This window comes from Telopea speciosissima, chromosome 10 (genome assembly GCF_018873765.1).
Source record: "Telopea speciosissima isolate NSW1024214 ecotype Mountain lineage chromosome 10, Tspe_v1, whole genome shotgun sequence".
NCBI lineage: Eukaryota > Viridiplantae > Streptophyta > Magnoliopsida > Proteales > Proteaceae > Telopea > Telopea speciosissima.
The window spans coordinates 58,952,787-58,966,504 of NC_057925.1; the positions used below are offsets into that span (position 1 = coordinate 58,952,787).

Here is a 13,718-nt window from a genome sequence, read left to right on the forward strand (position 1 = left end):
TTCGACGGTTTGCTCGATGACTCCCAAGTCCCAAGCAAGGCAATACTGTGACCATATATTCGACGGATTGCACGCATACTATACAGTTCTAACCTAACTCGCTCATGAAGTGGAAGAGTTGACAATTAGGTGGCTCGACATTATAATGGAACTCAGCTTCGATCTATATATTGTAATGTTTCAGCTGGCTATACCTGCAGCTTTCATAAGCAAAAACTAGTTGGCAAGAAGAAGAGACTTGAAAGTTTTTGAAAAATGGCAGCTGCTTCCACAGATGAGAATAATCAGCCCAAACCATCCACCATTTTGGCCATGGAAATGCCAAGTGCTGTAGTCTTTCCTATGGTTTTCAAAGCTGCTATGGAGTTAGATCTGCTAGAGATAATAGCTAGAGATGGTCCAGATGCTCAGCTTTCCCCTTCAATGATTGCATCTCAGCTCCAAACACAGAACCCAGATGCCCCTGAGATGGTTGATCGCATCATGAGGCTTCTAGCCAGCTACTCCATGCTCACTTGCTCTCTTGTTACCCATGAAGACGGCCGTGTTGAAAGGCTCTATGGCTTGGCACCAGTCTCTACTCATTTTCTTGCAAATAATGATGCACCATTTGCTGGCCTCTTGAAGGCCTTAAATCACAAGGTCTTCCTTCAGAGCTGGTAAGCTGCTTCTAGACATTAGGGGTGTTAACGGATCGGATCGGATTCGGCTTGGATTCGGTTCAGATGTGATCGCATCTGGATATTTTCTGATCGAATATGGATACCGTCCTCTAAATGGATTCGAATGCAGATCGAATTCAGATTAGGAAATAATTTCGCTCTTGGTATCGATTGAGGCCGATGTCGATCCTTGGCCGATCCTGAAATGGGAATTAGTATCTGCCATCGGATTGGTATCGGATCTGGATCGCCCGATCTGACACGATCCAGACCACAAGTAATTTGGTGTTTTTTTTTTTTTTTTGTGGATTTTTTTCACCCAAACAAAAAAAAATTTTAACAACAAAAAACTATTTTGTAAACTATTTCTAAGATTTTTACATTTCTATTGTAAGTTTGTTTCTTATTTTGTCCATTATTTCATCTTTTTATCTTTTTTTTTTTTGGTCCATTTTCTGAAAATTTTAAAATTATAAGATATTTTTTTATTATTTATTGACAGATCTACGATGATGTAGGGACCGATCCTTAAATTTTTTACTTTTACATTTTTCAGCCGATCCAGACCGATACCAATACCTATACCTCGATCCCTGATCCGTACAGCTGAGACAAGCTGAAAGGGAGATCCAGAGAGGATATAAGAAGAAAGCCAATCCAAAGTGGTGATCTAGCTTTAATCCTTTGAAGATGAGCCATGCGAACATTAATGGTTGCCTAGATCCATTCTCTTAATGACTAATATACATCTACCACATAGTTAGTAGTTTAAATATTTGTCACCTAGATTTTGTAAAGTTGTTGTCCATAATATCTTATCCATGTGATAAGTTTCAGCCCAACCCTTTGCCCGAGTGGGGGTAAGACGATCATTTCCTGCCTTACTATATTTGCGTAGCAAAACAGAACGAGGCAGCTCGACAATAGAGGATCCAAATTGTTGTCTTCGATCTAGAGTTATAAACCTTGAAGTAATGGTTAAGACCTCCTCAAGTTTTCCAAGAAATAACAATTGATATATATATATATCTATATATATATATATATATATATAAAGACTGGATTGTTGAGTATAGGCACCACTTGAAAGATGCAGTATTGGAAGGAGGGACTCCATTTGTCAAGGCGAATGGCATCTCTGTGTATGACTATGCTGCTACAGACCCAAATTTCAATGAGTCATTCAATACAGCAATGCTAAAGGGAACCATGAAAACCATGAATGTAATCCTTGAGAAATACAAAGGTCTTGAGAATGCAAAAGTAGTGGTTGATGTGGGTGGTGGGATTGGAGCTGCACTTGAGTTAATCACTTCCAAGTACCCTAAAATTAAGGGCATTAACTTTGATTTGCCTCATGTGGTACACAATGCACCAACTTATCCTGGTATATTCTTCACTCTCTTCAATTCATTCCGTAAATCTTTATTTTTTCACTATTTATATATATGTTGATTTAATTAATAGATGATTTAATTAATTGTAGGTGTGGAGCATGTAGGTGGAGATATGTTTGTTAGTGTTCCAGCCGGAGATATCATTCTTCTAAAGGTTATATAGATATGGGTTTTCATTCTCTTCTTCTTCTGATTATTATTTTTTGGGCTGATGTTCTTTATGCCGCAACACAGTCTGCGTCCAGTCAGACACATGGGTCTGCCATTCAAGGGGGGCAGGGTGGTCATTTCATCTACCCCATATGTCTGGGCGCTACTCCCCTGGCACAGAGAACATTTGGCCTTATTTTTTTTTCCCTCTTGATGATGATCCTCTCAATCATTTTAGGTGGTACTTCACAATTGGGGTGATGAAGATTGCTTGAAGTTATTGAAAAAATGTTATGAAGCATTACCAGAAAATGGAAAAGTGGTGGTGATAGATAGGGTTCTTCCTCTAGCTCCTGAGACCACTGTTGATGCAAAAGCCATGTTCAGATTAGACTTGTTTATGTTGGTTCAACACACTGGAGGAAAGGAAAGGACAGAGAGAGAGTTTGAAATCTTGGCAAAGGGAGCTGGGTTCATTGGTTTGAAATTAGTTTGTTGTGTTTATAACCAATGGGTCATGGAATTCTATAAAAGTCACATTTAAGTTTTTCACCGAGGAACTTAGTTTGTATTATGGGGATTGATTGACTGTTAATTCCCAATTTAATTCCAATAAGTGTCGGGTACCTCTTTGATTTCATATGTACCCACTACCCCTTGGCATTAATTTGCAGTACTTAAAGATGTACTTAGGAGGCATGCAAGATGATATATGCTTGGCTCCATGATCTTAAATAATTTCGATCCATTTATTGTTTTCAAAACTATTATCAAGTAAAGTCTCAATATTTTATTTTTTTGGTGCAAGGTCCCCACTAGGGGGAAGAGGAGGCAAAGACAAGACCCACAAGGGATCGACATATGGTACCCATAGGGCTCCATTTCTTGGAAATTAAGAGAGTAAAGGGGTCCATGTCAAGCATGGCATACGGGAGGAGTGCCTCGAATGTGAGATGTCGAACCCCATGCCATCACTATCACGAATGATGCCAACCTCGGTTTATTTTAGTTTTTTTAGCATCGGGTTAATATTGGTTTCGATCAATTTGTTTTCGAGCTTAAACCATAATGAAATTTTATATTTATAACTTAAATTGAAGAAAGATTTGATAAAAACACTTTAAATTATAACCTTCCAAATAAAACAAATAATCAACCAAGAATAAGGAAATTGAGTTGATGTGTTCACTTTGTAATATGAACAAGATGAATGAATTGCAAGGGAAATCAATAGATAAATAGAGTTTGTAGCGAATCATTATTACAAATCAAATCTTATCATTATAAGATGAGAAGATAATTAATATTGAAATCACAAAATCAACGTCGTACTATCAAATTAATCATTCATTTAAATGTCCAACTAATTTTGTATAGTGAACAAAGGACATCAATGGAAACATTGGTACATGTAAATTTTCCTCTTCATAACTTCATACTCTGTTTACCAAAAAAAAAAAAAACCTTCATATTCATTGATTTATAACAACACCCCTTCCAATAAAAAAAATTCTCACTAATATTGGAATCAATTTACCTAGTCATAACCTCATACTCAGTGCCTTTTTTATCGGTTTCATTCAGTTTGGTTTTCGGTCTGGATATCAGTCAGTTTGGTGCGGTCCGATTTTCAGCCAATCCCATCATACCCTAGTCCAAAACCAATCCGATTAGGTTTGATTCGGTTTGTTTTACCGGTTCAAACTAGGTTTTAACACCCCTAGTTCAAAGTTCTAAATACACCTGTAGAGGTGTCATTTAGACACTCCCCAAAAATAGGGCGAAAAGATTCCCATGATGCTAGTGTCCCAACCGGCTTTGCACGCCCCCACCCATTTTACTGTACCACTCCCTTGGAAATCCCCAATACACCCCTATTTTAAGTGTTTTCTGTAATTAACCCCCCTCCAACACCCGAAATTGCATATAGAGGTCGAAGCTAGGGAACCCACTCCCTACAAAAAATCTTTGCATTCAATAATAGTTGAGTATTAACAGTTGTTTATTGATCAATCTCAGTCGGTGATCATTGGGCTAACCAGTTAGGACCTTGCTCTCCTCCGGCCGTAGCAGGAGATGGAGGTTCTAGCCCAGTAAAAACAGGAGAGTTTTGGTAATTTCATAGGGATCGAGGCCCACCTATGAAAGACCCAAACACCCCTATTGTTGCTGGGATGGATCCTCCAGGTCCCGCCACAACTGCAAGAGAACCGAATTGAACCAATCAGGCCTACTAGGGCTAGCACTCCACGTATTTTTTATGTAACTGCTATATATCCAATTCATCATTAGTAATTAACTCTTTGCTCCTCAATAGCTATTTTGACCATGCAGAATATTTTATTTTATTTTTTGATAAATTATTATATGATCTCTCAATCTTGCTTGACTTCGAGGACATAACCCTCAAAGGACCGATTAAGACCCGACCAAACAAACGGTTAGGTAGTCTTATAGAATGGGCAGCTAAATTGAAGCTAACTATGAAAGAGAGAGAGCGGTCCGATTTTGAAGAGGATTTCGCGGAGAAACTATGATCCGAGAAGAGAGCTTCTCCGATAGGAAAGCGATTACAGGTTGCAGATCTAGAGGGAACAAAATATCCTCTCCGATTTTGAATTCCGGCAGACTCTCGTCCCTCTCGCACGCAGGTTGCAGAGGTAGAGAGGAGAGAGAATCGAGAGGAGAGAGACAATAGTGGGAATAGGGTTGAGTTAACCACAGTTTAAGGGTGGGTTTGGTTACCAAACCTGGTTAGTCCCTGGGTTACACCAACCAGGGTTAACTCTTGGTTAATTTGAGGGTTTTAAATGTGGATCGTTGGATTTGGGAGTGCCACTTATTGCACTCTCAAGGTGGAAATAATAGAAAATAATGGATCAAGAAATGGAGAGAGTATAGGGAGGCTCTATGGCTTGACACCTGTCTCCACTTATTTTCTCAAAAATCATGATGGACCATTTATTGATTACTTGAAGGTCTTCAATCAGAACCTCTTCCTCCAAAGCCGGCAAGCTTCTTCCTCTTCTTAACAATTGGGTAGAATTCGATCATGAAACCCCTACCAAAAATCTTTCCCTCCACGTAAGAGTTACCGTGATCTTTCTCATCTCCCCCCCTCCACACAGGAGCAATACCATTTGTTATGGACTTGGGTAGAACTCATCTTCAAAAACTATTTCGATCATTAAGAAGAGGGTGCACCCAACCCACCCACATCCCAATTTATATCTGATGTGGGAATATTTTTTTCGCCTTCTGCGTGAACCCCAACAAGAGAGAGAGAGAGAGAGAAAGAGAGAAGCAATGAAATTAAAGGGATTCCTGACCATAAAGGGTTAGCTTGGATGAAGCTTTACTACATAGCATGGATTTGTTTTGTTTTCAATTAAATCTTGATGATGTGGGAATATTTTTTCCGCCTTCTGCGTGAACCCCAACAAGAGAGAGAGAGAGAGAGAAAGAGAGAAGCGATGAAATTAAAAGGATTCCTGACCATAAAGGGTTAGCTTGGATGAAGCTTTACTACATAGCATCGATTTGTTTTGTTTTCAATTAAATCTTGATATTGATTGATATACTGGATTATTCAATATAGGAACCAATTAAAAGATGCAGTTTTGGAAGGAGGAACTCCATTTAACAAGGCCAATAGCATCTCTGTGTACAACTATACTTCTACACACCCAAGTTTTAATGATTCTTTCAATACAGTAATGCCAAAAGGAACCATCCAAACCATGAGGAAATTACTTGAGAAATATAAAGGTTTGGATAATGCCAAAGTAGTAGTTGATGTGGGTGGTGGGATCGGAGCTTCACTTGAGTTGATCACTTCCAAGTACCCTAACATTAAGGGCATTAACTTCGATGTACCTCATGTGGTACAAAATGCACCAACTTATCCTGGTATACATTATTTCATCTCTTCCCTAATTAATCATTATCTTTTTTTTCATTTAATTAAGCATATAGGTATGATAGATGATTTTAATTGTAGGTGTGCAGCATATCGGTGGAGATATGTTTGTAAGCGTTCCCACAGGAGATCTCATTTTAGTAAAGGTTAGATTGCATATTAAGTAGAACATATATGAGAAAAATACATACATTTTGTTGTCACCAATTAGGTTTACCCCTTGTTTCATTTTCAAAAGTTATTTAACGCAAAAGTTAAAAGGGTTTTTAAAAAAAATTGAAAGTCATTTAATGTAGCGCGCCTCATCCTATTTAAAAACCTCTTTTTATCTCTATAGTAAATGATTTTTGAAAATAAGACAAGAGGCAAAAAAAAAAAAAAAAAAAAACAAGTAAGGTTGCAATATTATTGTAACCATGGTTGGTTACAACAAGAACGTTATCTGATCATGTGTGGTGCACAATTCCCGTGCCCAGACACAAGACCGTGCGAAATGATCCTCATGCTCCCAAGGATTTCTGCCTTTCCATGGGGTGTGGCAGTCCTTTCACACAGCCTTGTGTCTAGATATAAGGGTCACCCACCACACGCAACCAAGTAGTGTTCTTTCTCCCTATGTATATGTTTTTTCTTCTTACTATATGTTAATTTTTTTTTTGACCTAGCTCGTCTCAATGTATAATTGTAGGCTGTACTTCACAATTGGGGTGATGATGATTGCTTGAAGATACTGAAAAATTGCTATGAAGCATTACCAGAGCATGGAAAAGTGGTTGTGATTGAGAGTGTTCTTCCACTAGCTCCTGAGACCACTTTCGATGCAAAATCCATGTTCCAAGGAGACATGTTTATGTTGGTTATTGGAGGAAGGAAAAGGACAGAGAGAGAGTTTGAAATCTTGGCAAAGGGGGCTGGCTTTACTGCTTTTAAATTAGTTTGTTGTGCTTTTGTTGTGCTTTTACCTAATGGGTCATAAAATTGTATAAAAGCCACTTCTAAGTTTGGGAAAAAGATCTCTGTCCGGGAGTGTGGCCTATGCCAGCACTCCCATGACTATATCTCTCTCTTCCCCATGTGAAAAGACACATCTGTCATATTTTAAGGAAGAGAGATAGACTCATGGGAGTGCTGGCGGAGTCCATACTCCCATACAAAAAACTGCTTCCCAATAAGTTTTTAGGTTTTTCACCACCAAGGTCCACTCCGGTGTTAGTTTATAAGGGATTGTTCGATCCCAATATAACTCTTAACTACACGGGACCCCTTTGTTTTCATATGAACCGCTTGGCATTTGCAGAAATGCGTGGCTCCATCTTAAATAATTTCCATTTATTGTTTTGAAAACTACTATGAAGTGAACTCTTTGCATTTGATACCAATTGAGTATTAAAATGTTTGTTTAGTCTTGCATAATAGATTCTTTTGTTTCATTTTCGTACAAAAAACCATAGTATTGTTGCATGAGAGTATATAAAAAAGGGTTTTCTTATTGACACCCTTCAAGGAGGTATCAAATAATTTGTAGCCTTATTTTTTGGCCCTTTAGTAATTTTTTTTAAAAACCCTTTTATACTCTTATCTTAAGAACTTTTTAGTATTAAGATAAAGGGCAACTAAAAGAAGTTGTTAAGGTCTAAATACCTTGATTGTTTCTTAATTTACACATACCACCCCTGAGGTTTGATGAAAGTATGATTTTACCTCCCTGTTTTGGAAAATTCTACGTATCCCGTTGAGGTTTACTAATGTTAACAAATATACCCATTCCGTCAGTTCATGACTAACAGTGTTAAAAACATGATGTGAAATGACAAAATTACCCTTGCAAAGAAAAGAAAAAACCTACAACTCATCTTCCCCAAATCAATTGGGGAAGATGAGTTGCAGGTATCCTGAAACTCAGTAATTTACTCACTGACTCAGAGCCAGGGAATGATGGTGATGTTGCCGGTGGACATCGGAAGACCTACCTTCGTTCAACATCATATTCGTTCACCTTCTTGTTACCAACACCAAGACTGATAGTCGCTGCAACCTGATCCTTTCCTTCTTTTGCATCTTTGCCCTTCCCCACTCTATCAAAATCCTCGGCAAGGAGAGGGCAATTGGCGAGGGCATCCCAAAACTCTGAGGGCTCTTTGCCCTCATCGATGTTCACAATGGGTCCTTGAGTTCTCTCGTAACGCACGACCTGAGACGCAGCAGCGCTGGCGTGATTCAACATTACCTGAGTACAATATTTCTTTCCGACCCAGATGTAAATCACCTAAGGTACATGAACGATGAAAGCCCCACGAGAATCGAGGCCGAGTGCGCTCGAATGATTCAACATTTTGGGAACCAAGTGGAGGGAATCGTAGGAAGAGTGGGGGCCATCCGGTACATCCGAAGCACAGAGTTAGGGCTGGCCGGCACGGCGTGAACCCTCTTCTGGCACTGCAAGAACTGGCAGGCGAAGCCCATGTTTGGGTTTGTGATCCCACGAGCAGCCTTCACAAACTGGAACGCATCCTTAAGGCTCTGGCCGTCCCTCCACATAAGGTAGGCGATGACCAAGGAGGTGGAGCGGGAGACCCCCTGGCAGCAGTGAACGAGAACACGCCCTCCCTGCTCACGTACATCTTTGAAATAATCGAAAACATCGTAGAGGATACTGGTGATGTCCTCGGAGGGGCTGTCTTGCAGCCACAAGGTCTTGTAGACGAGATCGTTCTTGAAATACTCGGGAGACACTCCACCTATCAGTGACACTCCCTCTGCAAGTTTGTCTTCCAACGTAGTTGTTGATGCTGTACAGATATGGGTTCCCTCCCTCTGCAATCTTTAACCTCCACATCTTCTCTTCTCTTCTCTTCTCTTAAAGACGTCGTCAGAACCCTATATGATCAATCCAAAACAAAATAATAATTCATAGGAGAGAGACAGAGAGAGAGTAAATGCAGGAAGGAAGGAAAACTATAGTAAGTATGGAGACAAGTATAGTTTAATAAGATGTTCAAGAATGAAGCAGTTTGGGCCCTACAGTGAGTGACTTCTTATTATTTAGTGAGTTGGGAGGAGTGAAGAGCAGGAGAGGTGATTTTTAAGGAAAAGAGGAGAAGGATCCGTGCAGTTAACGGAATAGGGTGCTAAAATGTGTGATGTAACAAACTATAAACCTGGGAGTAGGTGGTGGGGCCAATGACCGAGGTCATCAGAGCCAGGCCTGGGCCACTCTTCTACGAGACAGCGAGACATGGAAAGGGATTGTAGGGGAGGAAGGGAAGCCCGAGCCTTATTGCTGAAACGCTGTAATTGTTTGGGGTTGGAACTAGGGTTAGAACAGGAAGAAGGAGACCACCGGTCAGACCATGAAACAGAACAAAGGTAGGTCTTCCGATGTCCACCGGCGACATCACCATCATTCCCTTGCTCTGAGTCAGTAAGTAAATTACTGAGTTTTAGGATACCTGCAACTCATCTTCCCCAATCGATTTGAGGAAGATGAATAGTAGGTTTTTTTTTCCCTTTGCAAGGGCAATTTTGTCATTTCACCCCATGTTTTTAACACTGTTAGTCATGAACTGATGAAATAGGTGTATTTGGTAACGTTTGTAAACCACAGGGGGTACGTAGAATTTTCCAAAACTGGGGGGCTAAAATCATACTTTTGTCTAATCTCAGGGGTGGTATGTGTAAATTACCCTTTCATTTTCTACAAACATTAGATACCCTAAGTGTCATTTATCATATGTGGATGAAGGGAAGATTTTTTTCTATTCTTTTTTTTTTTTTTAATGATAAAAGAAAGCATAGTACAGCGAAAACCTATCATAGCTTAAAACCCTATGCGTACGCTGCTAGGTTACGCACAATGTCCAAACAAACAGGATGCTTAAAGTTGGTAAGAACGACATCTTGCGCACTATTACATATATACAAAAGGTCCTGGATATATAACCATGGCCACGTAGTGTTAGTAGGTGATGGAAGAACAGAAACTATCTGTGAGTTAGAGCACCAAATCTCTCTGATTTGTAAGCCTAGACCATGTGCATGGTCGAGACCCGCCTTGATACTGTACAATTCTGGATCCCAATCCTTAGAAGTCAAAATCTGTCCTGCACCAAAAAACAAAAACCTTCCATCTAACAAAACCAAGTACGCCCAACCTGCCAGTCTTATCCCTGGGGTCCGGAGTCCTGCACACAATAAGATCAGATATGCAAATTTATGAATGGGTATCCAAAAACTTTCAGCATAAAAAGAACAAGAATCCTTAGGTACAGAATTGGGTGAGGAGGGGAAAGGTTGCAAATCTAGTTCTGACAGCCAAAGTGAAACCCGACACAAGACCCCCAAAGCATTCGGTTTTTCGGAATTGAATAACACTTTATTTCGGGCGTTCCAAACATAGTAACACATAATAATAAACACCTCAAAAAACCAAGAGATTGAAACTTTGTCTAGTTTTTTGGAAGAATAGAACCGAACACAAAAATCACTTATGGAATCATAAGCCAGAAATTCAGTGCGTAAACCCAGAGGGCCAACCACCCAGATGTGTTTGACCCAGTCGCAAGATAGGAAGAGATGCCAGTAAGATTTGATGCATTTGCCACAGAACGCACAAGTGGGATCGAGCTGTGTCCATTTGGAAAGAGAAGCCTTGACTAGAAGTCTTGCATGTATCACACGCCAGAAGAACATCTTAAATTTAGGATGAATTTTGAGTTTCCGAAAAAACATTCCACCAAGAGGTATAAACATTATTTTTGGAACCTGGAGAAACGAGCAGAAATTTAGTAGTAGTTTGAGTGTTAAAGATGCCATTTTTATGAAAAATGCACCACCATTTGTCATCAGACGTAAGTAAATTTACATTAAAAATCAAAGGGTGCATATGAGCAGGCAGCAAGGATCGGGGATAATTGGAAGAGTTGCTTTCCTCTCCCAAAATCCGAGCGACCGTGGTCCTTTTATCACGATCAGACAAAGAGCTCAGTGCCAAATTAGTTAAGCAGGAAGAAAAGGATGGATTCCATCTATCAATCCAAAAGAACGTATCCTTACCATTTCCAATCTTCCTGATTACCATTTTCTCAAGACTAGGGATCATATGAGCAATACTATTCCATATTGAGGATCCTCTCTTAGATCTAGTGGATGGATCAAAAAAGGAAGTATAAGGGAAATATTTGGCCTTAATAATCTGTGCCCATAAGGATTGTGGTTGGGTAATCACCCTCCATCCAAGCTTTAGCAATAGGACCTTGTTATGGATCTCAGCCTTGCGAAACCCCAGCCCTCCTTGCAATTTGGGACGACACACTTTATCCCAAGATATTGGAGTTACATTTTTGCGACCCTGCTTGTTCCCGAGCCAGAACTTTAGACAAATGGAATCAATATTCCTGCAAATTGTACTTGAAAAAAGGAAGCAATTCATAAGATTAGCAGGAGTTGATGCAAGGACGGATTGAATCAAAACTCTGCGACCTGCATAGGATAAGAGGTGAGACTTCCAAGTTGAAAGTTTGTTCTACATTTTGGTAACTATAGTGTTGAAATCCTTAACCTTATTAGATCTGCAAGGAAAGAGATTACTACCCAAGTATGTAGAGTTTGGAGACATTTCCTTAATTCCTATCACTTCCCCCAAGGTACTTTCTGGTGGAAACAGGTACAGATCCACTAAAATGCAATCCACTTTTCGAATAGTTAATTTCTTGCCCCGAAATATCAGAGAAGAGGTCCAGAATGGCCTTAACCGTTGATAGATCTTCATAAGTAGCCCGGAAAAAAACAAAAATATCATCAACAAATAACATATGAGTGATTTCAGGCGCCGTCCGAGCAATCTTGATGCCATGAAAAAGGTTCAAGTCTCTATAGACAGCAAAAAGGCGAGATAACACTTCCATTGCGATAATAAAAAGATAGGGGCTAAGAGGGCACCCCTGACGCAAGCCTCTGGACGCATGGAACATACCAAAAGGGCTGCCATCCATCTTGATGGAGAAAGAGGTGGTTGAAATGAGAGCAAAGATGAGATTCTTCCAATGGTCACCAAACCTGAGAAAATCAAAGAGAGAAAGAATAAGGCCCCACTCGAGTTTATCATAGGCTTTGGACATGTTGATTTTAATAGCCACATAGCCAGTTTTGCTGTGAGAATGCTTAAAAAAATAGAAAATCTGATGGGCCATAATAATGTTATCAGAAATTTGTCACCCAGGAAGAAAGGCGGCTTGGAACGGAGAAATGATATTGGACAGCAACGATTTAAGTCTATTAGCAATAAGTTTTGAGAGAATCTTGTAGGTAACATTACATAAGCTAATAGGCCTAAAATCTCCTACCTTGGATGAAGTGGGGGTTTTAAGAATCATGCAAATAAGAGTATGGTTAAGGCCAGTGGGAATATGTGCATTAAGAAAAAATTCAGAAACGAGAGAGAATAAATCCTGATTAATCAGGTCCCAAAACTTATGGAAAAAAACAGCCTGGAAGCCTTCAGGTCCAGGCGCCTTGAACGGACCAAAGGAGAAGATAACCTTTTTTATTTCCCCCGAGAAGGCAAATTTGTGAGAATAGATTGGTCCTGTTCCTGCAAAACCGAGGGAAACAGACATTCAACAAAAGAAGCATCCAGTGGATTAGACGTGGTAAAAATCGTACCCAAATGGCTAGCAAACAATTGAGCCATCAATTTAGGATCCTCAACATGATTCTCATTGTCATCAATCAACATCTCAATGCGTCGATGCCGCAAATTGAATTTACAAATAGAGTGATAAAACCTGGTGTTTTTATCACCATCTCGAATATAAACCTGTCTGGATTTCTACATCCAAAAGACCTCCTCTGCCTGGAAAAGCCAATTAAGTTGAGTTGAGGTATGGTGAAGCGAAGCTTGATCTGGACACGAACTCTCAGAGAGGTGTAAAAACTGTTCTGTCAGTGAAAATTGCAAATTGGACACGTGTCCAAACACCTCTCTATTCCAACGCCGAAGCGCATTAGATAAGGTGGACAATTTAATATGAAAAGGATTGTTGTAGAGATTGTGCCAAACGGTTTGGCAGAAACTGGGAAAGTCAAGTTGGTAAGTCCAGGCATCTTGAAAGTGAAATAATTTCTTGTACGTCGGACGGTTCCCATCAGTAGACAGAAGGATAGGGTTATGGTCAAAGCCAATCAGTGAAAGTTTAGTGATGGTGGCCTTAGGAAATGTTGCTAGCCAGGATTGGCAGCCAAAAACACGATCCAGACATTCCTTAAGCAGGTGAGGAGGCTTCTGCTTGTTTGTCCTAGTGAACCGTGATCCCTTAAACTTTATTTCATCAAGCGCTAGATCAGAAATGAGAGATGAAAGTTTGAGAGAAGCAGTCGACTGTTTAAACACAGAATTGCCCATTTTCTCTTCTGGCCCTAAGATCTCATTGAAGTCTCCAATAATGCAGAAGAAACTATCCAACTGCGTAAGAATGAATACAGTTCTTCCCATAAAATCGCACGAGGTCCAACATGCGGAGGGGCATAAATAAAGATTACCCAGAAAACCCTATCAAATCTGTCTAAAATTTTTAATGCTATAAAGTGTTGAAG

At 39.8% G+C, this 13,718-nt stretch overlaps 1 protein-coding gene across 1 annotated transcript in view; it reads left to right on the forward strand.

Annotated features, from left to right (window-relative positions):
* Nucleotides 1–255: 255 nt before the first annotated feature.
* The window catches only part of LOC122643818 (caffeic acid 3-O-methyltransferase-like), a 32,712-nt gene continuing 19,249 nt past the window's right edge, over nt 256–13,718 (forward strand). The window contains exons 1-4 of the mRNA XM_043837395.1: nt 256–659; nt 1,739–2,049; nt 2,149–2,213; nt 6,817–6,909. Coding sequence (XP_043693330.1) covers nt 256–659; nt 1,739–2,049; nt 2,149–2,213; nt 6,817–6,909 — 873 coding nt within the window. The remainder of the gene's footprint in view (nt 660–1,738; nt 2,050–2,148; nt 2,214–6,816; nt 6,910–13,718) is intronic.